Source organism: Nipponia nippon, unplaced genomic scaffold, assembly GCF_047370975.1.
Source record: "Nipponia nippon isolate SJK-2023a ecotype South Korea unplaced genomic scaffold, ASM4737097v1 scaffold_2, whole genome shotgun sequence".
NCBI lineage: Eukaryota > Metazoa > Chordata > Aves > Pelecaniformes > Threskiornithidae > Nipponia > Nipponia nippon.
In genome coordinates, this window is record NW_028262336.1 from 97,952,366 (window position 1) to 97,977,664 (window position 25,299).

The 25,299-nt window shown below is 37.8% G+C and overlaps 1 protein-coding gene across 3 annotated transcripts in view; it reads left to right on the forward strand.

The window, feature by feature from the left end:
• DGKH (diacylglycerol kinase eta) overlaps positions 1-25,299 on the forward strand; it is a 172,872-nt gene that overhangs the window by 132,251 nt on the left and 15,322 nt on the right. The window contains exons 18-31 of one of the 3 annotated variants that reach the window (XM_087757192.1): positions 3,450-3,584; positions 5,078-5,152; positions 5,308-5,425; positions 6,893-7,003; positions 7,149-7,245; positions 9,091-9,198; positions 12,330-12,443; positions 12,733-12,867; positions 14,395-14,561; positions 16,131-16,236; positions 17,811-17,903; positions 21,547-21,666; positions 22,029-22,137; positions 23,543-23,673. In XM_087757192.1, coding sequence (XP_087613318.1) covers positions 3,450-3,584; positions 5,078-5,152; positions 5,308-5,425; positions 6,893-7,003; positions 7,149-7,245; positions 9,091-9,198; positions 12,330-12,443; positions 12,733-12,867; positions 14,395-14,561; positions 16,131-16,236; positions 17,811-17,903; positions 21,547-21,666; positions 22,029-22,137; positions 23,543-23,673 — 1,619 coding nt within the window. The remainder of the gene's footprint in view (positions 1-3,449; positions 3,585-5,077; positions 5,153-5,307; positions 5,426-6,892; positions 7,004-7,148; positions 7,246-9,090; positions 9,199-12,329; positions 12,444-12,732; positions 12,868-14,394; positions 14,562-16,130; positions 16,237-17,810; positions 17,904-21,546; positions 21,667-22,028; positions 22,138-23,542; positions 23,674-25,299) is intronic. The other 2 variants (XM_087757189.1, XM_087757190.1) reach the window with 2 other exon arrangements.

Genomic DNA, 25,299 nt, shown 5'->3' on the forward strand with positions numbered 1-25,299 from the left:
AAAACAGCTTGCTTGGAAGGTAGCATTTTCATAAAGTAATAGCCCATTTTGTCACTCAGCTTTCCTTTTGGCTATTCAGAGTTTGGTTACTGTGCATAAAATGATATTTAGGAATAGTCATCTCCTGAGATAGCATAGTACTAATTCCCACATTCAAATGATAGGGTAAAATTTCTCCTTCATGTGTCCTTTATGAAATCTGCCAGTGAGTGGCTGCAGTGGAAGAAAGACAGACAATATGTCTATAAGAGACCCTCGCTTACCTCCTCCCTTGCTTGGTTTTGTCACCAAGCCAATCCAGCCAGAGGTCATGTTTGGACATTTTCCATCACATACTGCATTTTGTGTGGACTGGTAGTTCATGTGCCAGGGTTGTTCAAGAGTCTCAAGCTGTGTAGTAATTTTAGGAAAGCTGCTTCTTACTATAGGTGGAAATTTCAGTCTTTGCCATATTGTCAAAGTGGACAGTGATGCACTGCAGGTGAGGTCATGGAGAAACAGTGGTAGCTGGTGGACAGCAAAAGCCGTTCTCTAGATATTTGGTGAGCAACTTCCTGTGGCAAAATGAGCAAAGTTGTTTGGGATTTGCATCTCCTTCTGTTACCCTAACCCACACCAACATCCTCAAAAGGTGTTGCCCTCACGAGGCTCTGCTCTGAAGCTGGTGCCTGTGTCAGTAGCTCCTACCTTTGAAATACGATGTTAGTCTCTTGGGGCTTCTGTTGATTAAGAATCTTGCGTTTCCTTTTCTCCAGGAATGGATTTCAGACTTTGTCCAGTGATTGTCTCTTCATTGGCCCCTTTCCTTTACCATTGATTATAGGAATCAATGTTTGTTGGTTGTGCAGTTTCAATAGTAGCTCATAGAGGATGCTGGCCCTACGGATGACCCAATCCTACTGCCATAAATATATATAATAAAATAAAAATATGCACATACGTATATCCATGTAGAAATATATATAAACCGCTTGTTTCTGGGTGATACAATTTCTGTGTTTATTGGGGAGCTGTGTTATTCTTCATACATCTGATATGTGTGAAATAGAGTGCATATTAATGCTGTCAGTGGAAGATAGGCATTTAGGGACAAAGCATGAAACATGAATTCAATTATCTTCAATGAAACATCAGTTTTATTCACTAAGGCTCTGATGTTTTTATCAGAGCATGAACAGTAAAAGTTTATCTTTATTGCAGTTATCCCCATGAGTCTCATCTGTCAAATAAAGAGCAGCTGCTCTGTTGATTTTCCTATTTAATGTAACTGCCTTGTTCCCAAGTACAGAGAGAACAGACTGTGTGAATAGCATTGTGAATTTTTCAGTAGCATTATGAAAAATAGATGTTAATTTTGTTCCGAATATTATATTTTACCCTCCAAGGATCCTTCTGGTCATTTGATGAAGATAGTATTTTTCCATATATTAATTACCTTCATCTAAATATTTAATAACTCTTGTCAGATATCACTTGCAGTTTTTATTTCTTTTCATTTTTTAACTTTATATTACAGTGTTTTGTCATGCACAGATACAAATCATTGTGTTGTATTGTTATCATGCAATACTATAGCATTTTGTGATAATTGCTAAGGCTGTTATACAGATGTTAAAGTCAGACCACTTGGTCAGACCTTTCATATAAAACAGTCCAGAAAATTTCACCCACTTATCCCTGTCCTGCATCTAATAATTTCTGTTTGACTTAAGCAAGTCACCCAAGAAGGTGTGTAATCATATTCCCAGGATACAAGACGGTGAAGAATTTGCCATTTCATTGACTGTTCCATGCTAGATTATAAACACTGAAAAAAAAGTGAATGCCCAAATCCTTGCCTGAATTGATTTGAACACGATTTCTAAACCCTGGTTCTTGTTATTATCTTTGTCTCTAGATTTTCCCACTCTGCATTTTCTTTCCATTAATGTCTTCATACAGTACACCCACGTTACTCTCAAGCTGAGTTATTATGATTGATGTGAACTGATCTGTCCCCCTCTTGCCACAAAAAAGGGTATATTTTATCCTTCCCACCACATTCCTGGCCACGTTTTTCTTCTGCTTTCTTGGTGCTAGTCCTAATCATTCTATTTTTGCTGAATTAGTTTTCAGGTTTTGAGAGGAATATATCAGCTCACTTTGAAATCTTTTCATTTTTTGTTCTGAGCTTCTTCAGATGGTCAAGGTTGAAGTTGTCCTAAGCTGAAGTAGTTCTGACATGTGAGATAATTTGGAGCAGAGATAGCCAAGAAATGTCTATGATCATCTGGTGTGCAAAAGCTTTCTACATGCACATGGAAATGCTATAGCAAAGCATTCGGTAATACCCAAACTTTCCTCCCTGGGGCACCAGTTTCTGGCGATGTCTGATGGGGCTGAATGTCACAAAGATTAACTTCCCCAGGCTAAAGCAGGCACTGGCACATTCTCTCAATCTGCATGAAACAAGTTCTGCCAGGAAAGTAACTTACAGCACCTGAGGTGTGCGCTCTGAAAAGCCTATCCTTCTTCATCACCTCCAGAGGCAGCCCCAGGGATAACTGGCCTCACTGAGCTACCAGTTCCTCTTTGTGAACATCTCTTTCCTCTTGATTTTTTTCTCCTTCTTTTTCCTGAGCCATTAACTGCCTTTACCACCACCAATTTGGTCAGCTACCAAACTTTGCTCTCTGTCACAAGCTTTTATTGATCCATCTTCTGGAGAATTTTAACAAATAAGTTATTTCAATTATTTTGGGGATTGCTGGGTTTTTTTGTGAAAATGGAAAGATGATGGTAAACTGATGTCCCCCATGATCTCTCTAACTGCAGAAGACAAGAATGTCTGAACATGACTTTCCCTTCCCTTGCAGTTTTCAGGTCGGCTGTAGATAAAGATGTCAGAGTTTTGTCTGAGGTCTTCAGTAACCTGAAGCAGGCAGGGGGTCTATTTTAGCTGCTTGAAGCAAATAGCATGGCTGTCAAATAGGTACTTCCATGGCCTATGGGTTAGAATAGCTATCTGTATTAAAATTGTTATAAATAATAATGAACTATATAATATAGGTATATTTGTAAGTAAATATACATTGAATTTAAGTTTAAATTCGTATTACTTCATTAACATGTTTATCAGAAGCTTACTGGAGCATTAAATACTTATTGCATTCTAAGGTAGATATCATTCAAATTTTGCTAGTAGCTTGAAGCATAAGTTGGGAACTCGTCACATTGAATGCCATGTACATTTTTTCATTTTAATTTGTGCTTGTCACTTGATCTCTTTCTGAGTTTTCTTGCCTGTATTTAGGAGAAAAACTGTGGTGTGAGGGGGAAGAACATTTGTCACGGAATTGTAACAGATTAAATTAATGCTTTTGAAATATTTTCAGGGCTGTAAAAACTATGTATTTGATAATGTCATAATAGGTCTAATTAGTGCTCTTACTTTTATTTCTTCTGCACAGTTAAAACTGCACCAAGATCTCCAGATCGACGTACAAGCCGAGGTATCCATTCTCAGACAGGCTCTTTCTCTGCTCCAGCCTTGGCTGCAAGCAAGGAAAACCTCCCAGTGCTTAACACTAGGATTATCTGCCCAGGTAATTATGATTTTGAAATCTGCTGTTTCTTACACTACTTTAATATTGCCTTCTGTTCCCCTGCTTGCTGTCAAATAATGATTTTTACTTCATGCCAGGAGCTCTGAATTTGTTTGAACCAACATACACATCTTTGTGTTGTATCATATAGTAGGAAATGCAAAATAATGTAGAAGGTTCCTGATCGTTTGGCACAACACCAGATGTAGCAGAAGGGTTGCGTTTGATTCTGGAGGGTGAAAAATGAAATTCAGGATCTTAGAATCATAGAATCACAGAGTGGTTTGATTTGGAAGGGTCCTCTAAAGATCATCTAGTCCAGCCCTCTGCCATGTGCATGGACATCTGTCACTAGCTCAGGTTGCTCATCACAGAAAATTTCTTCCTTATGTCCAGTCTAAACCTCTAAACTTCTTTCAGTTTAAAACCGTTGCCCCTTGTCACTACAGGCCATGGTGAAAAGTCTCTCAGTCTTTCTTATAAGCCCCCTGTATATTTTGAAAGGCCACAATAAGGTCTCCCCAGAGCCTTCTCTTCTCCAGGCTGAATAACCCCAACTCTCTCAGCCTTTCTTCATAGCAGAGGTGTTCCAGCCCTCTGATCATTTTCATGTCCCTCCTCTGGACCCACTCCAACAGGTCCATGTCTTCCCTGTGCTGAGGGCCCCAGAGCTGGATGCAGTACTCCAGGTGGGTGTCTCACCAGAACGGAGTAGAAGGGGAGAGTCACTTCCTTCAACCTGATGGCCACGCATCTTTTGATGCAGCCCAGGATACGGTTGGCTTTCTGGGCTGCGAGCACACGTTGCCAGGTCATGTCCAATTTTTCATCCACGTGTACCCCCAAGTCCTTCTATCACTCATCCTAGTCAGTGGAGGCTATGAAGGGGCTGAGGGACAGAGCCGTGTAAAGTCCAGCCCTCTGAATAAGAAGCATCTGTAGATACCTCTTAGGAAACAGGTAATTGAAACTACACGAAGCTGCTGTGCAGTAAAAACAGTTGAAAGACACATGTGTTCTTATCCAAATACAATTAATACTAGGGGGCACCAGTAAAACACTGTTTTAATTAACTTCATTAGTATACTTAAAACATAATGGAAGTGAGCTTACGTTTTTCTTTAGGTCAATTTAAGTGAAAGCTTTTAGAAAGTACTTTTCTTTGTTTACATGCATTACACAGTGTTTTGTAGAGTGACTTCGATATTAGTTAAGGAAGGCATGTCAAGGCTGTGAACTTTCCACAAATTAAGTTAAACTATGACTCTTCCAGTTGTAAAAAAGGTGAGGGTATTCCTTAGGAATATTTCCAAAGGAAAGGACCAAAAGAAAATCACGGACAGTTTGGAGGTGAAGATTAAACTAAATATAAAGCTCTAGTAGTCTTTTTGGATGGTAGCTCACCCATTTGGTTACTATGCCAGCTGGTAAATGTTGGCCTGAAATCCTGAATTTTCTTTGTTTTTTTTCTTTCTCAATGGTGGTACCTGAAGATTCAGCCACCGCACCGCAGCATAGCTGCCTTTCTGCTCAAGAGAGCCAGAGACCTGAAAAGATAACGAATATAGGTAAAAACTGAGATAGAAACACAATCATTCCCTATACAGATTTAATGAATATTTTGTCTCTCAGTATGTGGCTTATATTATGACAATATATGTTTCTTTGTTTATCAAATACAAATTGGTTATTTCTTTTTTTTTTCCTGTTTTTTTTAAATCAGGTTTGAGGGCTGGTCTAGCTGCTTCTATTGCAGGAAGTTCAATTATTAGCAAAATGTTGCTAGCAAACATCGATCCATTTGGTGCTACGCCGTTTATTGACCCGGATCCAGATTCGCTGTAAGAATTATTTTTTTTTCCAAATTTACTGTTTTGCTTTAGTTTGCTTTTCTTAAACTTTTTTTTTTTTTAGTTTTTTGTAATCTTTTTTTTTTCATTTTGAAATTCTGTTTTGCTGACATTTGGCAGTAGACTACCAGGTTGGATTGTGCCATTTTAGTCATGAGTAGTGCAGAATTGCCTTGCAGCAGCAGAAATAACAGGAGACATATGCTCACTTACCCCTTGCCCACTGGGTCTGAGAGGAGGAGGCCAGCAGTCCTTCAGAGCTGGGTTTTCCTGCCCGAACCGCTGGTCTGAACCCAAGTTCAGCCACCAGCAAGGTGTTGAAGCAGGTCTGGGCACTTCATAGTGGAGGAAGAAGAGTGCTCCCATAAGGACGGGAGCAATGAAGTGGAAATTTTGTGTCCTAAGCTGTCTCTGCTTCCCAGAACTGGGTGTAGCATTGGCAGAGACTTATGGATAGTATCTGAGTTGTGGGCCGCAGCTTCCTTAAAACAAAGCCCTGCTGTGCTAGCAGCATCAACCAGATATCTAGCACCAGCGTGCCTAAACGCAGCCTGGATGTGTCGTGGTTTAACCCCAGCTGGCAACTAAGCACCATGCAGCCACTTGCTCACTCCCCCCACACTGGGATGGGGGAGAGAGTCAGAAGGGTAAAACTGAGAGAACTCGTGGGTTGCGATAAAGACAGTTTCATAGGTAAAGCAAAAGCAGCACACGCAAGCAAAGCAAGGCAAGGAATTCGTTCAGTACTTCCCATCAGCAGGAAAGCAGGGCTCCATCACGCGTAACAGTTACTTGGGAAGACAAATGCCATCTCTCTAAACGGCCTCCCCTTCCTTCTTCTTCCCCCAGCTTTACATACCGAGCATGATGTCATACGGTATGGAACAGCCCTTTGGCCAGTCTGGGTCAGCTGTCCTGGCTGTGCTCGCTCTCAGCTTCTTGTGCAGCTGGCAGAGCATGGGAAGCTGAAAAGCCCTTGACTAGTGTAAGCACTACTTAGCAACAACTAAAACATCAGTGTGTTATCAACATTATTCTCATCCTAAATCCAAAACACAGCACTATACCAGCTACTAAGAAGAAAATTAACTCTATCCCAGCTGAAACCAGGACAGGTGCTCAGCCCGGTGTGGTGCTACTGTCTCAGAGCTGTGCCCGGGGCAGCTCTGTCCTTATATTCCACTGTTAATTTTGGGTATGGTGGAGCTAGTGATAGGATAGGGGTGTGTTACAGTTTCTCCTTTGACCTACGGGAGGTAACTTGCACTTGCAAAGGAGCTAGCAGCCCATCTGTCTCTTTGACTGCTGTTGGGTTTCCTCAGGGAGATTCAGAGGAAACATCTCCTGATGTCTCTTGGTTGATGTATCTGTTCTGACACCAACCACAAACTTGGTCAAAGCTCTGTGTGTCCAGGTACTGTACAAATGTACACCTAATGATCTCTTTTCTTCTAACAGGGAGGGATATTCAGAAAAATGTGTCATGAACAACTACTTTGGAATTGGATTAGATGCAAAAATTTCACTAGAATTTAATAACAAGCGAGAAGAGCACCCTGAAAAGTGCAGGTAATATAATTGTCAGTAACAGAGCCAAGATGTTTCCATTATTTTCTTTTCCTTATCTCTTTATTTGTATTTCTTAACTTTTTCTCATCCTACAAATACATAATAATGTATTTCAATATGTGAATCTTATTTTACCTGTTTTCAGAAGTCGGACGAAAAATATGATGTGGTATGGAGTTCTTGGTACAAAAGAGCTACTGCAGAGAACTTACAAGAACTTAGAACAAAAAGTTCAACTTGAGGTAAATTTTATTTATGAGCAGAATGAGTATTTTTGCTTCCGCAATCTGTAGTGAAGAATTTGGGCTTCCTCTTGAAACCTTTTAGAGTTCTTATGTCAACCCAAGCTGACCTCAAAGGCACTGTCTAAAGATGTGCTATGCAAGAGGTGATTCCCCAGGTGTTTTTTGGAGTAAAATGTCAGTACTTAAATATTTTTATTTAAGTATTTTATTTATTTATTGGATTTTGACCAAGAACATACAGAATTTCTCTGTTTACTTCATGATAACCATTTCATATGGAAGTTCATGATATTTATATGAAGATAACTTGTTAAGTTGAAAGAATAATTTTAACTTACTGGAACTCTTTCTCACTCCTCTGAGATTAAGGCAGATTTTGTCTGGTAGTGGCAGATTGCTGTTATCTAAAGATTGAGTAATTATCAAGGAATTATGCAGTAGTTAGTGAATATAATGACAGGAAAGAACATTATGTATGCTGCAGATAGAATTCTAATTTAAGGATCTTTTGAATAAGATTCAAATAAGATTCAATAAGGCATTCAAACCTGACCTTTCCATAATTGTTTTTGAATATTTCTGGAAGTAAACCAGCAAGTAGAAATTTCATATTTAGTATTGCCTTGCATAATATTAGCCTTATGCTAATGTGTGATGAGGTGCTCGGCATTGGAAAATTAAAAATATCAATTTCAGGAGTTGGAGGCAGACCTCTACTATAATACAAATGGCTGTGCAGCATCTATTAATATCACGGCATATTTTGGATACTGTCACACTTTGATTAAAATGTTAAATTCTGTCTTGTTGCTGAGGTTAAATCATAAAAAGAGAGCACTAAGCACATTCTGGAAATAATTTTGCATCTCTTTCTCCTCTTGATAAAATTGCTACAGATTTTGTCCTTATTTCCTGAGGATTTTTTTTTTCATTTGTATAATTTTAAGATCCTTCTGTGGGACTGGTAACTTGCAGTACTGTAGCAATCTTCTTTAAAGGCAACTTTACCCGCAAATTCGTGATCCCCAAAGTGACACCTGAATCTAGCATTTGTGACCTTATATTTCCAACTTGCTTCAAATCGATGCTTGTGGCACTGCTGCAGGACTGCACTTTTGACTCCCAGTTGAATGGTTTGAGATCATTGGGCTCACCTCTGCAGGCAGCTGTACTTCTGTAAGTCAAGAGTGATTTCACTGAAGTCTGTAAATTTACTCTTGGCCATAAGTATGGTGAGATTGACGTATGTTATCCCATGATTGTGTTAAGTAGGACTTGGGGTTGCTTATGGGTTTTGGAGGATAAAGAGGTAAGAGAGAGAGAATAAATGTTCTGTCATAGGAGTGTCCTCTTACCTGCAAAATCAACAACTCCTAGCCACGACCAGAGTAACAACTGTGGGGTCATTCCTAGATTTGCTTGTACTTTTGGGAGGAGAGTGTTATTTTTACAGGAAGGCAAGTATACAAATGCTAACAACACGTAGATTTAACTACATGTTTGTGGCTATGCCAGAAATATTCTTTGATTTTTTTGCGCCCCCCCCTCCCCTGCTTAATAGACTTAATTAATGTGGAATTGTGAAACTCTGTCTTTGAAGAGCCATGGAACACCTCTGCTGCAGATACTAGTGGTTTTTTCAGCTCTGCAAAAATTGGTGCTAAGATTGGGAAGAGGAGGTTTGTATTAGAGCTGCTTCACAGCATGGATGGAATAGGCTTGTGTCAACCTATTAATGACTCCATCCTCCCCTGCCAGCTCTGTTGAATCTTCATGTGTTAAAAATGGCTGATTACTTTTATCACCTTATTTATACACTGAATGAACTTTTATCCATTACAGTGTGACGGACAGTACATCCCCCTTCCAAGTCTGCAGGGCATAGCTGTGCTGAACATTCCCAGCTATGCTGGTGGGACTAATTTCTGGGGTGGAACCAAAGAAGATGATGTGAGTATCATCATTAAAGAGAAGTAACCTTCTGGCTGAAACCAGCAATAAATACTATGAACTGTTCTTCTCATTTAATTTTAGTAGTAGTAGCGTATAGTTTGGACAGCAACTCTTATTCAGGGAGGCTGTTTGAGTTTAAACTGTATTGTCTTGTATTTGATTTTTTTATTGAAAATATATCACATGATTTTTCACGCTCTGTTGCCTTCTGTGTGCCCGTTCCAGCAAAATGTTCATAATAAGGCTTAATTACTTTTTTTAAAAATGTCTCTATGAGGTAGTATTTTTAGAAACTAGTTTTATAAACAGAGACGCGAATAGTTTCTCTCTATATTGTTTTACAAACTCCTGTAAATAAGGTTTCTCAAAGCATAGATTCCTCTGTTTGCTATATTCTAACAATAAACAAGGTGGACAAGGATAATCACTCACAGTTTATACCTGAATTTTCCTCCTGTTCTTCAAGCAGCTTTGGACTAAGGGATGGTGATTCAGAAAATGAGGACTGATGCATTTAGTGACTTATAATTTAGTGGGGGTAGTAATCTGTTTTTTAAATATTACTTTCAATAAGCTTCTCAAATATTTTAGGATACCTTTTTTCCCTTTTTCCTCACATCTCCTAAGAAATGTTACACTACTCGGATATCTAAATGTCTTACAACTTGGAGCAGTCTTACTGCTGCCATCCATTTCACGCACAGTGCAACGATTGTAATTACTAGCAGATTATCCTAATTCTGCATGTCCTGATTTAGTGTGTGTGAGGTCTGAATCATCTAAAACTGTAGTTGCAAATTAGCTTGTGATTTTAATGTAGACTTTTTTTTCCAAAATGCTTTTGGTTTCTTGTGAGTTACTATCCTTTGCTTATATACATATATTTATATACACACACACACACCCCGCCCTATAAAAGTCACAAAAAATATTTAAACATGTTTCAATGTCTGTTCTTATTTTTGGTATATGTCAGAGGATGGCAGTTGTGTTTATATTTGGCTATGGATATCTAAAGTTTTTATATAGTCCATGTTCATATTCATAACTTGAAAGCATCTCTAACGTCTGCTCAGCTCATGTTCAGGAGTTTCATTTTCTCCCTGGACTGCCTCACTGAGAGAGATATGTCCTAGCAGTCATACCAGTATAGAGCAAATGTGTGTGTCTTGGAGCAGTTTTTCTGATATTCTTAGTCTTCTCGTGATCAGATGTGCCAGCAAAGTGACATGTTTGTTGTGGACAGAGGAGCACAATTCACTGCTTTGGTGCAGTCTTGAGTGACTGATCATCAGAGGTGGTGGTGGTGGTCTGAAGTGCTGCTGGTTCTGCTTATCTGGATACAAAAAAGATGTTGCCTTGACAGCTGCAAATATTCCTGAAACATTATCAGTACGCCAAGCAGGGCAGCTGCACACCGACCGACTTGAGCAGGTCTTGTTTAGGCATGCTTTTTTCATGTCCAGAAGACAGGCTGGAAACACGACCTGCAACAGGAAAGGAGGGAAATGTTTCTTGAACGTTGATCCGTAGAGATTTGTTTGCCTTTATAAAAAAAAAAAAAAAAAAAAGGTGTGATTGGTTTTCAGTACAGATATGTTTTACTGGTGGAGAGACACAGCAGACTGGGTTGTGGTTGCCCATCCTTTTGCTAAAATCGAAGCACAAAATAAATGAAATTTTACAACTACTTTTTCTTAACCCATGCAGAACTGGCCTTGTAGATGTCAGTTATACTCATTAAAGCTGGATCAAGGACTCTCCATACTTTTTCCTTTGGAATAACAAAACCACTGTCTTTGCTTTTTTCAAGACATTCACATCCCCATGTGAAAAATGGAAAAATTTCCATGGAAATTGGAAAAAATCAGATGGAGAAACCTTTTGCTTCAAAACAGTCTAGACCCAGTAAAATTGCACTTCCGTTCTTTGACACTCATCTGCTCAAGACATATCTGTGCAATCCTGCGATGCTCTGAAGCGAAGTGCCACCTGGATGTGGCACTAAACTATGGCAACTGTGCTGGGCAGCCCTTTCCCTGAGGAGCCTCCTCAGCCTCCTGGCCAAAGCCACCGCTCACTGCGCTGGGGTGAAGGCTCCTGCTGGCCTGCTGGGCAGCAGGGACCAAAGTCCCTGACCCTGTTCCCCATCCGCTCCCTCCCTGAGCCATTGCTGCAGACACTATCTGGATTACACAGTCCTGGATCTGCACCCTCTTATTCTTCACCTCCAGGAAATCCTCTCTCAGGTGCCTCTGATGCAGCTTACTCTGCCCATGGTGCCAACTGAGTACCACTCAGAGAGGTGATCTCTCTACCCGGTAAACTCTTACTGGAGTGATTTCTCCTGCTGTTTTTTCTCCCTCATTGCTCCCTATTGCATATCAGGATGAAATGGTCAAGCTTCAAGTGACCTTAGTATGGTATCTCCTGCCAGACCCAGTTGAATTCCAGCCTAAGACTTGTCCTGTGGCATGGCTGAATTCCCCTGCAGCACACCGTGTGGCAATGGCACGCATGAGACTTCGTGCGCTTTGTTTAAGCTCACGGAAATTCAGCGTCTTGGCTGGATATCAGGACGTTTGTTCCATACAGAAGCATTTTTCATATTTACAGCAGATAACTGTATACAGTGCAAACAAGCTCCTCTTCAGTATGAAAGCTGTGTTTAACAAAGCAAACCATGGAGTCGGATGTTGGTTTCCAGAGAATTCAGAACATAAAAAGATATGCACTTCTGAGAAGAAAACCACCGTTATTCCTCTTAACTTCAAGAACCTCTTAGATACTAAGTATATTAACAAGCGGAGATTTGAATTGGCCTTTCATCTTGCCTTGAAAAACATTTCTTAGTGTGCATGCTGAAACATGCCATCCTTCCTATATAAGGATATGCCTCGTCATTCAGATATTTGAGATGCTATTACCATTGCTGTTTTAAAATAATATTTGCCTATTGTCTACGGTATCTCACTCCTACGACTTTTGAGAGACAGTGTAGTTATTCTACAGTAAATAAGTTAGAGGATTTAAATGTTGAAAACGAATCTGTAAATGAATCTGTGTTTCATTGAGCATGCAATCTAAGCACTAGATTTATCATCAAAAATGGAATATTTTCCTTTCAGATATTTGGGGCTCCATCGTTTGATGATAAAATCTTAGAAGTTGTTGCGGTATTTGGCAGCATGCAGATGGCAGTTTCAAGAGTCATCAAACTGCAGCACCACAGGATAGCTCAGGTTTGTTTCTTACTTGAAAGTACGCAACGTGGTTGGCAGCAGTTTGGGATGCTGGTAAGTAGCGGTACTCTTGATGACCACCACCCTATGCATTAATAAAGCCCTGACATTGTTTTAATTTTAGCGGGTAACAAATTGTCTTCAATGATGAATGAAGCATAAAAGTGCTTCATCCTTGAGACAAACCTGGAGGGAAGCCACAGCTCCTAGTAATCAACATATTTCAGGTGGTCCGTCAGTTTCATTACTATTTCTTGCTCTGTAAAATAATGTGTTTGTTCTTTTCCAGTGTCGGTCAGTAAAGATCACCATACTTGGTGATGAAGGGGTTCCAGTGCAAGTCGATGGAGAGGCATGGATCCAGCCCCCGGGAGTGATTAAGATCATACATAAAAACAGAGCTCAGATGTTAACACGAGACAGAGTATGTTGCAGAAAGTGCTATGAGATATTGTTACTAACATTGTTTCTGTAATAATTTGATTCAGTTATAACATGAACTAAACAGTGCTTATAAAAATGTTTTATAACTATCTATATAACTTATATGATTTCTTGCAGTTGCATAATTTCTGTAATAAGCTGGATAGACAATTGTTCTTTTGTATAAGTGACACAGCTCTTTGTTAGCTTTTATCAGTTTTATTAGTGCTATTTCTGTATTCTTATTAATATATAGTAAGAAGAAGAATGGGTGTGGGGATGTACCACCATAAATATTCTTCCTTCCTCCCTTCCTTCCTGCTTTCCTTCCTCTCTTTCTTTTTCTTTCTTTCTTTCTTTCTTTCTTTCTTTCTTTCTTTCTTTCTTTCTTTCTTTTCTTTCTTTCTTTCTTTCTTTCTTTCTTTCTTTCTTTCTTTCTTTCTTTCTTTCTTTCTTTCTTTCTTTCTTTCTTTCTTTCTTTCTTTCTTTCTTTCTTTCTTTCTTTCTTTCTTTCTTTCTTTCTTTCTTTCTTTCTTTCTTTCTTTCTTTCTTTCTTTCTTTCTTTCTTTCTTTCTTTCTTTCTTTCTTTCTTTCTTTTCTTTCTTTTCTTTCTTTTCTTTCTTTCTTTCTTTCTTTCTTTTCTTTCTTTCTTTCTTTCTTTCTTTCTTTCTTTCTTTCTTTCTTTCTTTCTTTCTTTCTTTTCTTTCTTTTCTTTCTTTCTTTCTTTCTTTCTTTTCTTTCTTTCTTTCTTTCTTTCTTTCTTTTTTTCTTTCTTTCTTTCTTCTCTTTCTTTTCTTTCTTTTCTTTCTTTTCTTTCTTTTCTTTCTTTCTTTTTCTTCTTCTTCTCATCTAGCTGTATTATACACAGTCACATACTGGAAGTTCTAGCACAGTTGCATAAATAGCAAAGTTCTACAATGATGTCCATTTTTCAGAATAACTTTCTGTACATTTCTCTCCTGTCTCTCTCTGTTCTACTAATCCTCCCTCTCCCCCACGACCCCATCTCAGTCAGAAGAGACACAAGCAGAACCTAGTGACAAAGCCACTGTAGAGTTCACGCTTCTCTAGGATTACTGTGTGAAATGTGTAACTGCCCCTCAGTTCTCCATCCACTAACTGGATGGTGAATTTAGGTTGCAGTTAATGGCATTTGAACGATATTTTAGTAAATTTGTTACTGTTTTCCACCATTTTTTAGGTTTGAATCTTACTATTCATGCTTGTATTATCACTGTCTTTGTGTTCTTATTGTTTTGAAAGACGCTAATTGAGGGTAAAGGAGGGAGAGAGACAAGTCACTCAGAAGTGACTTGTTCTCTATACTAAGTTTTAAAAAAAATAAATGTAATTACGTTATTTATAGAGCTTGTATTATTTATAAAAAATTAAAATGAAATTAAAAATATTTGTTCAATTAATTTTAATTAAAATATTATAGAAATCAAATTTTATATGAAATTAGATTTTAAAATAAGTAAGAATACTCCAAGTGCTGTGAACTGAATGTATAATTCATTTTGATTAGGCCTTTGAAAACACCCTGAAGTCTTGGGAAGACAAACAGAAGTATGATTCCTGTAAACCTGTCATTCGATCTCCCTTGTACCCTCAGCAGGCTGTTGAGTTGGCTACAGAAGAAGAAGTTGCACAGATCCAGCTGTGCTCACAAGCTGCAGAAGAACTTATTACTAGGTACAGTAAAATTAATAAGTTTGGATTGGCAACCTAGACACCAAGACTGAATTATTCATGCAAATGCATACATAGACTTAGAAGTGTATATTTTCCTGTTTTTTTTAATTAATGTTTAGTTGCTACTCTATGGATTATTTTATTTTTAAGATTTTATTTTATTTTTAAGGCTCGACTTGTTTATGTATGGTTTTCTTATGTATTTCTGTAATTTTAGTGTGTTTATCTATTTTTTTCCTTGTGAAAACTGACTTTCTGAAGGAGCAGTGGAAATGGAAAACTGGAAAGCTTCTTTGCAGAGAGGCTTTTGATTGAAACGTCTGATTTTATGCAAGAGCAAAAAAAAAATTATTGAAAAAAACCCCTTAGAAGTCAACTTTAGAAGTCAACTTTAGAAGTCAACTGTGTGGATGTATCCACCTGACCTTAACTTCTCCTGACCTTATTTCTCCTTAAAGCCTTGTTACTCACAATTTCAAAAAGATGAGCACTTTTCAATAAACTGGAAAGTTTGCTTAAAATATTGTACAAGTAAGCAGTTAAGATACCGACATTCAAGGAGTCCAAATTGCCAGATAAAATCTTCATACCTTTTTGCATTCATCCACTCATTTGTTCTTATTGCAGCTTTCTATTTCATTCCTAATGCTCAAAATCCTCATCTCTCCGCCCCTGGACACTTCAGTAATTTAAATGGGATGAGATGATAGTCAGCTGATGGTACAAAATTGATCCCACAGCCTTGCTTATTTTCAAGAACTACTTTCTTCCTGAAATGCAAGTATTTTAGTAAAGAAGGCACTTCAATTCTCAGAGAAAAAAAAAACCTAGATTTTTTTTAAAAAAGCATTTTTTTAAAATCAGAACATTTTATAAAGCTGCTACTCAGTTCATCATGATAACAAATTATCTTACGCATCAAAATCAATTCTTGGAGTATCTGTTGAGTTGCACTGATAATATAAGAAAGGAGTTGATGAACTACATATTCTTTTTATACTGTACTGGTGACTTAAGTAGACATAGAAGAATAATTTAGGTTATAAATTACCCAAAGTGAAGTTTAGCCAAGACAGCTTTAAAACTTTACTGTTCTAGAGATGGTCCTGAGGTTCTAATTACAGCTGGACCTCCCATAATCTCAAATGACTGCAGCCAATTTTAACATCACATCTGAAGGATATGCCTTGTGAAATAGGTGTAATGGTTTTTAAGATAACTTCAATTTATCTTAATGTGCTAGGGTTTTCCTCCATAGTTTATTTGAATTAATAGCCCCAACATTTTTGGTACAATTTTTGCATAGCATTTGTGTTCTAAGACAAATAAATGTGTCTCAGTATTTCATAGCAGAATAAATCTTCTGTGTTATGGATATCATTTATATGAGGTGCTGTATTGCTTGAAGAGATACTTGTATTTCAACTTTTATTATAAAGGACTATATTTGTTAAAAATGTTTTGTGAAACATCTTTGTATATTTTCTCATCTGATAATGTTGTGTACTTGGAAGAATTATTCTGTAAAGGAGGTAAGAAATATTTTTCTCTTTTTTTATGTTTTTGTAGAATCTGTGAAGCAGCAAAAATACATGGCCTCTTGGAGCAGGAGCTTGCTCATGCTGTTAATGCATGTTCACATGCATTAAATAAAGCCAACCCAAGGTTTCCTGAGGTAAAGAAGAACAGAGATTTATGTATAAGTAAATAAGCTATAATATCTGTGTGCTTAAGCTTGTGACACAGGAGCTGTATTCTACTCCCTGTCCCCACATTAAAACAAGTTGGATGATAATTCTTGAAGTTTTTGATAAACAAGACTTCTAAATACACATACACATGCTCAGATTTAAATGAAGTTGCTTAACAGATGAATGGATGCTGTATCTTCTCCCCTTTCTTGCCACTTTTTCTAAGGTGAAAGTAAAGGGAAAGTTACTTCTGATTCTGAAGGTGCCGCCCTGTATAGCAGTAGGGAGTCTCAACCCTTCACATGCATAGGAAAGCACCCCATAGCTGATGAATTTGGTAGAGATCATGCTCAATGATTCTGAAATTTATTAATAATACCAGGAATGGGAGTTAGGAGAACTGCCTTTTTACAGAATAGTATTAAAGAGGAGAGTCCCCTTCTGATGGTAGATTGATATCATATCTGAGAAGGCAGAAGATGCAGTTTCTGCATTCATCAGTGTCCTCCCCAGCTGATATTCTCTTGTGAACGTGGGACATTAGAAAGGGACATTAATGGCACTTAAAATGCGGACTTTCTGCGTGTTGTTGTGCGGGGCACTGAGCACTCAAAAGGGAGATAGGGAGTTTGGATTAGGGGGATGGTAAGAGTATGCCTGTTGCCTTTTGGAAGCAGTCAAGAATTCGCTCCACCTGCAACAGAGGTCCACAGCCAGGGGTGCTCATCCTGAAGTGATGCAGCAGTGCTTATTAAATCAAGTGAGGTGTTGTACTTATGTAGCTCCGAGCATGAATAAACCAAACTCGAGTTAGCAAACAGCAAAAACAATAGGCAAAGTAAGCTCACATCTGCTTGCAGAGAACTGTGTAGGCATGTCCTCAGACACAGAGTGCAGGCAGGACAAAGGCTGAATAAATGCTGTTACTACATACAGGTCAATTCTCGTGGGTGCATTCATAGAAATTTTCATGCTTAATTGTTATCCAAGTGCTATGCAGAGAATGCAAAGGGGGTGAGGGGAAATGAGTTTCCTGGTTTCTCTCTTCACACTAGACAAGCTGGGTGTTTTCAAGGACTGGACCCCAAAAACATTAATTAGGTAGAAGCTGCCTATATCTAACCTAAATTTACGTATGGTAAATATATTAGTTAACCTTTGCTTCTTAAAATACGGCTAGCAGCTTACTTCTGCTAAGGATAAGGTGAACAATTCAGATCAACAGTTGTTACTACATGAGGCCCACAACTTCTCTGCTGGCCTTTGTCATCCATAAAAATCGTGGATTCGTCTCAGACGTGGCTGGTCACTTGATGATCTTCAGGATTGTATAAGGTCATATTAAATGAAGTTGGGGAAAAGACTAATAAGACTAATAAGTAAATAGATACTACATTTTTGTTTTCTATTCTCAGTGCTGAAGAAATTGTCAGCATAGAGCTAAATTGATGTATTTCTCCTAGGAGAAGATGCTGAGATCTGTGCTGTAAGCCCAAAGTACTTACTCTCAGTCTGACTTAAATCACTTCAAATAATTTTTATGCTTCTTATTCCCCAGAGCCTTACCAGAAACACTGCCATGGAGATAGCTGTCAATGTGAAGGCCCTACATAATGAAACAGAATCTCTGCTAGTAGGAAGAGTTCCTTTGGTAAGGTCACAAAATTGATGGTTTTATTCCCTCATTCAGATTATCTGTGATTCATTCTTTGCTGATTTTTTAAATCAGCGCAGGATTTATGACCTGCTACAAGAAGCTCTGTAAGGCCAGTTGGAGGATATTACACTGCATTTGTGGTGTGGATCAGAATGAGTTACGGATTCTTGTCCTAGGTTGTCATCCATCTTACCTCACTTCAGATATGTAAAAGGTCATTGCCTGGGCTCTTCTTTTTAATAGTCAATGGAGAGAAATAAGTATCCCTGTTGAGGCTGATTCACACTCAACTGTCTTGGAGGCCTATCTTAGAAAAAGATAAATCATCTTCTGGAGGTTTAGCATTTAAGAGAACTTCTGGAGTTTTATTATGTGACCATCTTCAGAGTTCAAAGAGAACCTGGGGTGAGAGCTATTCACAATCATACATTCAACTTCTACAGATCTAATTTGGGCAAGTAAATCTCACCCTTGTTCTAATACCTGTCAGGAATTATTTTATAACCTTTAACTGGTAAGTGTTCAGTAGACCTCTGATGGTACTTGAAGACTTTGCATCTTCTTTTTTGGCTAGTGTTTCCCTGCCTAAAATGATGAAGACTGCTCAAGAATTGTTGTACATGGATGTATAATTAGAAAATTTCTATATGTGACATTGGGAAGAGAAGAAAGATGTCAGGTTTTCTATGCTGGTCCAGTTTTACATTAAGAAAATACACAGCAGGAACAGTTACATTTCCTTTGGATTCAAAAGCAGATTTATTACTAACTTACTGTTTATTTAAGTGTTATAATTTAAAATGGATATAAATAGGAATGTTTTCATTTAGCTGAGTTAGGGTATGAAACTTACTGGTACAGGTTCAGATACCTTTTTACACAAGTGATAAATGGTACAAGTCTGTTCTACAATAACCAAAAGTTAATATAGTCTAAAGGCTCATAACCATTTAAGTTCTAGAAATAGTCAAAGATTAGGCTCATATGATCTATTTTATGAGTTTTTAGAAGGGAAAGTTATTCATTAGGTGGTTTTGTCCAAGAAAAGGGAAAAATATCTGCTGTTTTTTTCAAATTGCTATTACTAATGCCCCATATTTCAGATTGAATGAGGAATCAAAACAGAGAAATTTGTTTAGATTTTAAAATAGTTTAGGAAGAGGAATTAGAAGAAAAGGTTTAAGTTGGTGATGCCATACTAGGACTAGTGTAATTTATCAAGGCAATCTGGAATTAATTATGGAAACCTTCCCATTGAAACATTGCCTTTTCTATAGCCAGTTGTGATCTCATTGTGTTGTCGAACTGGTCCCTTTTTCAGGCTCCAAAGTTTAATTTGATTCATTTGTCCATTTCTGATTTTTACATGTTTACTTCTGCTTCTCATTATGGTCTGTGCAAATGTCTTCATGAGTCTACATCAAACCCATTTTTTAATAAAAAGGCTGTTTGGAAGATACTGAGATAATCTTCCAGAGATGTTCATTACACTCATTTGACATCATGCTTGTTTAGAACAGTATTTCACAGTCACAATAACAAGGCACCCTGGTTAAGCCTATTGCCATGTATTTTATAAATGCTGAAGCTACAAGTGTGTTGGGCCCTCACTCTATTAAAATAGAGACCGATGAAATGTAAGGTGTTGCTTGATGCATCAGCTGCTGCCATCATTCACTGTTCTCCAAATTATCTTTCTCCTCTGACGAAGACAGACATTCTTTCTTTAATGTCTTCCTCTTTGGTTTTTTTTTTTCCCCTCTTCAATTCTCCCTCACCCCTCTCTTTTGTGATCAAAGCTCCTGATAGCAGTAAATTGATGCCTTCGTAGCATATACTACTTGGTAAGCTTTTTCTTTGGTTGCCATTTACTGGCTCTTGAGTCTTTCTGTTATGGCTCCTAAAAGAGACAACAGAAATGTAAATACCTATACAAGGAGACTGTGATTCCTGCCACCTCCTGTGAGATATGATTAACAAAGTTCACACAACAGTATTAGCTAGGTGACATCAAATGGTGAATTAGCTATAAATACTATTTTTAGTGAAACGATAGGATGGGACAATGAAGCCGATTTGTGGAATCTCCCAGATGGTTATGGCTGGAATACAGTTTGGAAAAAATAAAACATACTATATTTTGTCTAGATATTTTTCCAGAGGCATTATTTCCATTTTTGCTTTTTAGAAAGCATTTCCAGTCTGGAACAGAGCACAATTTTCCAATGTATTAAGGGAGAAGTATGGCAGAATGTTTCATTTCAACTGAATGAAATTATCTGAGCTCACTGAAATAAAATATTTTGATATTAAAAATTTCCTTTGGGAAGGAATTGAAAAAATCCTTTATTTTCATTGTTTCATTCATAGTGTTAATTTCCATCTTGGAAATAAGAAGCTTTTCCCAGATGTGGTAGGAGGATAATTTACCCTATATTGATCACTCTTCCTTTACCAGAATTTCACTCTTGTTTTGGGTTTATTTCAGGAGCAATATTGCCAATGCATACACTTTCTCACCATCAGATGAGAGGTTTTTTTGTCCCCAAGCAAAATGTTTTCCTTTGAGAATCAAGCAATTAGATAAGTGCTTGTTGAGAAAGAGATAACTTTTTGCTTCATTCATGTACATAAAACAGATGACTGACTTACTTAATTTTTAAAAATGAAAACAAGAGAAAAGTTGTAACTTCTTCAAAGACAAATGGGTCTTCCACTGTACTCCAAATTAACTGAACTGTTCAAATTGAAAAAAAAAGGGAAGGCAAAAGAAAGATCAGAGTCTGCTTATGGGCACTGAATTCTGTGAGCTTTAGAAGAGAAAAGAACACGATAGCAAGAGGGAGCTTATATTTCTAGTATTACTATACTAAACAGCAATATCTTACTAAAGACGGTCTCTCCTTTGAAAGGTGGTAACATATGTAAACTATTGAAGCAAAGGAAAGAAGTTTTTGTTAGGTAGGATAAATCAATGAGGGCTTGTAATTTATCACCAAACCCCAACAACGTCAAAATCTTTTTCCAGCACTAGAGATCAAAGATTCTCTTACAACTCCATTTTAAAAATGCATTCACTAGAACTTAATTAATCCTTTCGAAAGGATATTCTGCACTGCTTTGGCACTACTTTTACTTCAAAGAGAGAAATAGATGTTCAGATTGCTTTATTAGTGATTCCAAGCAACTCGTTCCAGGATTCAATCCTTTGCCTGAAAATGGTGTTTCAGCAACCCCAAAACAGCTTTGCCAGGGATCAGCGGCCTGCCTTACCTCTTCCTCACAGGTTTCACTCACACAACAGCTGCAGAATACTTTTCAGACCAGGGTTTTAAGGCAAACTGGTACTTCCATGGGGTTGATAAGTGATTGACAGTTAGGTCCAGCTGGTCTGCACCAAAAGTCTCAGCTGCCTCGGTCATGCCTTTGTGGTTGGGACCATACTAAATGTAGCGTCAGGGTGGTCTTACACATCTCTGAAGGAAAATTTAATTTGGTAAGTTTATTTGTTTTCACCGTTGGTTTACACTCACCATGAAGCAGTCATCTGTGTGCATGTGGTAACAACATATCTAGATTTAAATGTTATATGTTAACAAAACTAAAAATACTATTTTTCTGGCCTGTTTATAAACAGCAGTTAGAAGCTCCCCACGAAGAGCTGTTGTCTGATGCTTTGCACAGCGTGGAAATAGAGTTGAGAAAACTTGCTGAGATACCATGGCTTTATTATGTTTTCCAACCAAATGATGATGAGGTGAGTTTGATTAATACTTCCTGCTTCTAACTGAACTTAATTTTCTTTTGATAGGGAAGAGTAAGCTAGAATCCCTCATCATCTGGAGAGGCAATTTCAGTAGTGATGCTGGATCATTTCTGTCTGCTGTGAACAAACTTCTAAGCTTAGGGCTTTTTTTGTGTTTTGTTCCCTTTTGTGAATTTAGAGGTTTTGAATGATTCTTTAATAAATGAAACAAGTATAGAATTAAGTCCTGAAATTATTCTTTATGGAAGTAAAATTTGGTCTTAGCTTTTGAGATTAACTATGAATTACTGTCTCAAGCATGTAATTTCACTGTTGTTTTCTGTTGATTAAAGGTAACTATGTCTTTCATGCAGGATCCCCCCCTGGATTATGCTAAAAGAAACAACAGAAGTACAGTGTTTCGCATAGTGCCAAAGTTTAAAAAAGAAAAAGTTCAGAAGCATAAGACCAGCCCTCAGCCTGGTATGTGTTTTGACGTTACAAGAAAAATAGTAGCATTTGGGGAAATGTGGTTTTATGGGTTTTTTTTTTTGATAAGAGCTGAAATGATGCACTCTACCTAAGAGTAAAGTCAAAGTGAAAAGCAACTGAGCTAACTGGCATCTTCATTAGGATGAAGATTTCTTCCAGTGCATTTAGAAAGCATTCAGTAGGACCCCAAGACTTCCAAGTGAACCAAAGAACTACTGCAAAAATATTTAGATAGTTTTATCATCCGACAGGACCTGTGTCTTTGCTGGTGGTTACATTTGATTAATTCATAGCAGTACAAGTCGTAGGCAAACACATTGTTTCCCTGTGAAGCTCCAATTCAGGTTTTTCAGGTTAGTTTCAGAAGGTGCACAATAGCTTTTATCACACTGGTTTAATTAACCAGTTATTCTTAAATTTCAGATGGGTTTTAAGTTCAGCAAGTGAGACAAATCAAACAAAGAGCCATGATAGTCAATATTGATTTTTTAATCAGAAGAAGTTGAACAAACTCCACTCTCCTCTCTTCCCACTCTTATCCATGAACTTACTTCCTTAAGATTATGTCCAGGAGTTAATCAGTGATCAGATGGTCCTAAAACTGTTTCTGCATCTTTGTCTTTTTAATGCACAGTTGGTCAAAATCTGCAAAATCTTGCAGTTGTTGATCAGACTTTAGATTTCAGATTAGACTTCAGATCTTACTTCATTGTAAAACTAATCAGCATTGTTTGTAAAAGTTGTAAAATTACAGCAATAAGTAGCATAACTATTTTTTTTCAATAAATGTGGTCTTACTAGGACTAATGTGGGCAACTAACCTTAGAGAACAATGTTTTACAGAGAGCTTATTAATGGCCTATGTAACACAGTAGCTTAAAGAATACTTGTTGCATTAATTAAGAATACTAGAAAATGTTAATTAAAACTGGACTTGCTTGCTGCCATTGCTGTATTTGAGGTATGGTTGATATTTTAATTTTACATGTTAATTAGTTTTTGAAGGCTTCTCCTCTCCCTGGATGACTACTAATAAATTAATGGTAGAAAGCAGAACAACATTAGACTTTGCGTCACTGATCCTAAGATGGTTTAATGTGAATTTGTCGGGACATGAGGTTTTAAAGGCTTTACTGAAGAAAGTGGAGTAAAGCTGAAAGCATGGCTGCAAAGCAAAGAACCCCGACTTTGTTTAGATACTTTCTCATGTTAACTGCTAACCTGTAACCTGCATGTAAAAAGTAAATTGTCGGGTTTTGTGGAAATGACACCTCTAACCTTTCCCTTCGCTAGCACGGCAATTCTACTCTGTTTTCCACTCTCTTTGGCCTAACCTTTGCTTGTGATGCATTTGAGCATGTAGAAATTAAGGGGGTTTTGCTCTTAACTTTGGTAGTTCAAAAATGGGGCACAGATGAAGTTGCTGCTTGGCTGGATCTGCTCAGTTTGGGAGAGTACAAAGAAATCTTCATCAGCCATGACATCCGAGGCTCTGAGCTTTTACATCTGGAAAGGCGAGATCTTAAGGTATTTCCTTTGTGCTACTTTTCTGCTATTGACCATTTTCTTTGACAAAACAACAACCAACTTTTCTTCTTTCCCTGCACTTGTTATGTGCTTGTAGCTTGGCTTACACTGTGCAAATATGCAATAAACTAATACACGCTGTCCTTTGGCCTGAATTTCTGAAGTGCTGACTTGTACTCGCAACCAAGAATGTCTGTGTTATCCAAAATTCCCTTTTTTTGCACCTTACCTAGTATGATAGCATTATAGTTTATGTCGGAAGGCATAGGAAAAGCACATTTGATATCTTACTGACACCAGTGTAATATAATGTTATCTTCAAGAGTTCATCATTTCCATTAAACAGGATGAGTATGGATCAGTTGAAGGTGGTGATAATAATTTTGAACCTATCTACTGCAAGGTCAGCAGTTATGAGCAGCTGACCTGCTTCAGGTGATTTATTGTATATATATTGGATATAGCGGGCATGAGAGAGATAAGCAGCTTAATAAGTTGCAGCATTGGACTTACATAGCATGGGTATTTGTGTGTCAAAACAGACCTTTGCAATAGGTTTTCTCATCTCTGACCAACCTCTGCCTCATTTTAGCTGTATAGATTTAAAAAAGAGCACTTTCTTTTGTCTCCAGAATTGTAAAACTTTCTTCCTCTGAGGTCAGATTGATAAGTTTTGCAGGGAGGAATGTTACCTAGGAGTCTGCGGCTGTTATCTGAGCTTGCTGGTCTTCTTCTCGAATGACTTAAGTGCATCCATTATATGTAGTAGAGGCTATATCTTTGGGGATTCATTACATTACTTTTTCCAGGAACTCGGTAGTAATGAGTTCTTGATAATGTGTTTTGCAACTGCTTTTAGCACATAAGAGAGCAAATAGGATATTGTATAAATCACAAACATTTACATTTAGAGTGCAAGTCATTGCTCTAGCCACAGTGCAGTAGTTTGCAGACAGAGGCAATACTTTCATACAAATGTGCCATTTTTTGTAAAGTTTCTTATATAGTATGAAATCCTGATGTTATAAGGTAGTGCTTGCATTGTGTGACTGTTGCAGTAGAATGCAGCTGCTGAAGACAGCTGTGTTTGAAATGATCTGTTGGGCTGTTGTGTATTATTTTACCCTTTGGTATTAGATCGCCTCAGCTTCTTTCCATGGAAGTTAAATTCCTTTCTTTCAGGATAGTTCCTGACATGGAGGGACAGCTTCAGGACAGTCCCTCCCTTCAAAGATTTAGAAATAGAAAACTGTCCAAGCAATGCACGACAATGTTCCAGTGATGGATGTTGCAAGTCCCTGTTCTGAATGGACACTGAACAAACTTAAAATTTAACTGGGAAATTCAGCATCACACAATGCATAGGTTTGCTAAAATGTTAAGAAATCTTAAAAAAAAAAACCAACAAGATGTCAAATTTGTTGGAATAAATGATGGTGGGTAAGATCAGTGTCAAACTAGACATGGCTTCTGGCCACGCCTCATTCTGATGGGTACCAATTTGACTGCATGCCCGGAAGACTGGCACTTCAGCCAAGTAAACATCTGCAGCAGGGTAATCATCAACCTATTATCCCTTGTTGCTAAGACTCATGAGGATTCAGCATAAATAAAACCTCATCACAA